The sequence below is a fragment of the Triticum urartu genome, chromosome 5, assembly GCF_003073215.2.
Source record: "Triticum urartu cultivar G1812 chromosome 5, Tu2.1, whole genome shotgun sequence".
NCBI classification, from domain to species: Eukaryota; Viridiplantae; Streptophyta; class Magnoliopsida; order Poales; family Poaceae; genus Triticum; species Triticum urartu.
Genome location: NC_053026.1, coordinates 68,175,924 through 68,178,247, shown reverse-complemented (window position 1 = coordinate 68,178,247; position 2,324 = coordinate 68,175,924). Strand labels below are relative to the sequence as shown.

Below are 2,324 nucleotides of genomic sequence, written 5' to 3'. Positions count from 1 at the left end.
CCATCGTCTGATCCTTGGATATGAGGTTTCTCCCTGAGCTGCCCTAATCGGAGGAAAGGAGAGGATCGCCTCGACGAAGCCTTCAAGAAAGTAACGGCACCCATGAGCGTAGCCGTCATCGACTATGGCCTCAGCCAGAGCAGGTTTTCACCAAGCACCGCCTCGCCTACCTCTAGAGCGACCTCAAGAATGGCCAATCCACCCCCAGGCCATCTACCTCACTTTCTGCCCATGAGCAGACCCACATCGAGCATGGGGAGATTCCCCACAACCCGATGCACTGCATCCCTTCACATACACCACCACTGCACGGACGAGATCCTCACATGCTCCCTCCAAAGCAGCTCTATGCGAGCCAAACATCACTGTTGCCGATACACCCGCACCCGCACCTGCTCGGGAGCCTTGCATGGCCAGATCAGGCCGGTTTAGGCACCCGCAACACACACAACATCATTCTGACGACTCCACCGCGTCTCCGGAGCTCCACCGCAGCACACAAAGCAACAAATCCACCACTGCAGCACCGAAGCCTCACCACCGTCCGCCAAAGACATCCACCGCAGCCCGAGTCCCACTGGCCACGCCCCAAAGCCAATGTGGCATCTCCGCACCATCTCGTTGTTGCTGCACTGCCGCAAGCCGTGGCCGCCTCCTCACGCCATCGTTGACCCGCTCTCCCGTTGGCGAAAGCAGCCCTTGGAGCACCATCGGTCGCCAAGCCTCGAGACCTCCAGACCCCCCCGAACCGTGCCGCCAAACAGCTCCACCACCGCCAATAGCACCCAGGCATTTCCCAACGACGGTGAGGAGAGAGGAGGAGGATAGAGGGCCCTAAGCGACCGGAATTTGGACGAGAGTGAAGTGGTTGATAGAGCCTTTTGCTAATGCCCGTAAATCGAATTGTCTTTCTAGGACCGTTTATTGCATGCACAATAACTAGTAGTAGTACTAAAACTTTCGAATGATTCCAACTAAGAAAAGTTTTGAGCTATTTTATTGATTTTTCGTAAATACTACTCCCTATGTAAAGTAATATAAGACATTTTAGTTCACTACTTTAATGATCTAAATCGTCTTATATTAATTTAGAGAGGGAGTACATATTTATGGTTCTCACAATACAAAATACATGCACGACAGCCCATGCAGAGTATTAGAAACAAGATATGCTGATCTAAATCTGTTTGCGCCAATTAAATCAGTATGGCCTCTTCCCCGCAAAAAGAGGGAGTCAATATGGCCTCTGCCCAATGTAGTTGCCCGGAGGGCTGTAATTGCAAGTGATGAACACGCCGGCGTTGTGGTCGCAGAGCAGACGCGCGCAGCCGATATGCGTTGAGTTGCGCCACACTATCTGCATGTAGTGCCCGCGCTGCTTCCCGGTGGCGCAGCTGTTGGAGGCGTAGTTGTAGTTGGCCTTCTCGTCGGCCCATATCTTCACGGCCTGCGCCGCCGTCCAGTCCTTGCCGGAGCCCCAGAAGAGGTTCTCCCCGTACTGTGGTGCCTTTGAGTGCACCAGCTTGCAATCGCCGGAGCGCTGCCTTGCGTAGCTCGCCGCATAGGCCGCCACGGACGCGTCCCAGGTCATAGGGCCCAAGCCCACAGCGGCGCGAGCGACGTTGTGGGCGACGACGTAGTCGTGTGGCGAGTTCTGGGCATTGCAGGGGTCAGACATCACGGCTGCCATTGCGAGCATGACCAAAAGGGCGAGTTTAGATGCCTCCATGTGTACGTCTTTGAATGTGCAATATATTGCTTATGTTTTTGTTTCGTACTCTTGTGTGGTAGCGTCCACTTTCGCAATGTATTTATAGAGAAATTTTGTTGAAGGATAGGCCGAAATTATCGAGTATACGTAACTATGGCTGGCAGGATGTAATGAAAGGATATTGGACAACCACCGGGAATTAGTGTCTACCATAGAATCGCACTTATATTTAGAAATAAATTTTATGTAAATACTCTAAAGTATTAATGAAGGAATGGAAATCCAAAAAAATGTCCATTACCATTAAAAGATCACCTAAGTTAATATTTTTGGCAAAATTTAATATGAAATATTGATTAATAAGATACTAACGAAAAGCAAGATAAAAGAACAACAAAATAATGTCTGTCTTAGTATGTTTGAAGAATATGTTTGCACACACAAGATTATGACAATTTTTTTATGTAAAACTAACCAATAAGCACTGTATGAAACAAGGAAATTGATTCGTTTCAACCGGCGGTAGACTCTCGCATCAACAACCGCCCCGCGCGAGCGACACACATTCAGTGAGCCGTACTTATGTGCCCTCTCCCTCTTCCTTACATTTTCC

The 2,324-nt window shown here is 49.7% G+C and overlaps 1 protein-coding gene across 1 annotated transcript; it reads right to left on the bottom strand.

Annotated features, from left to right (window-relative positions):
- Nucleotides 1–994: 994 nt before the first annotated feature.
- Nucleotides 995–1,769, bottom strand: LOC125555662 (pathogenesis-related protein PRB1-2-like). Its single transcript, XM_048718540.1, has one exon. The coding sequence runs from the start codon at nt 1,727–1,729 to the stop codon at nt 1,235–1,237; it is 495 nt and encodes a 164-aa protein (XP_048574497.1). The 5' UTR covers nt 1,730–1,769; the 3' UTR covers nt 995–1,234.
- Nucleotides 1,770–2,324: the final 555 nt, after the last annotated feature.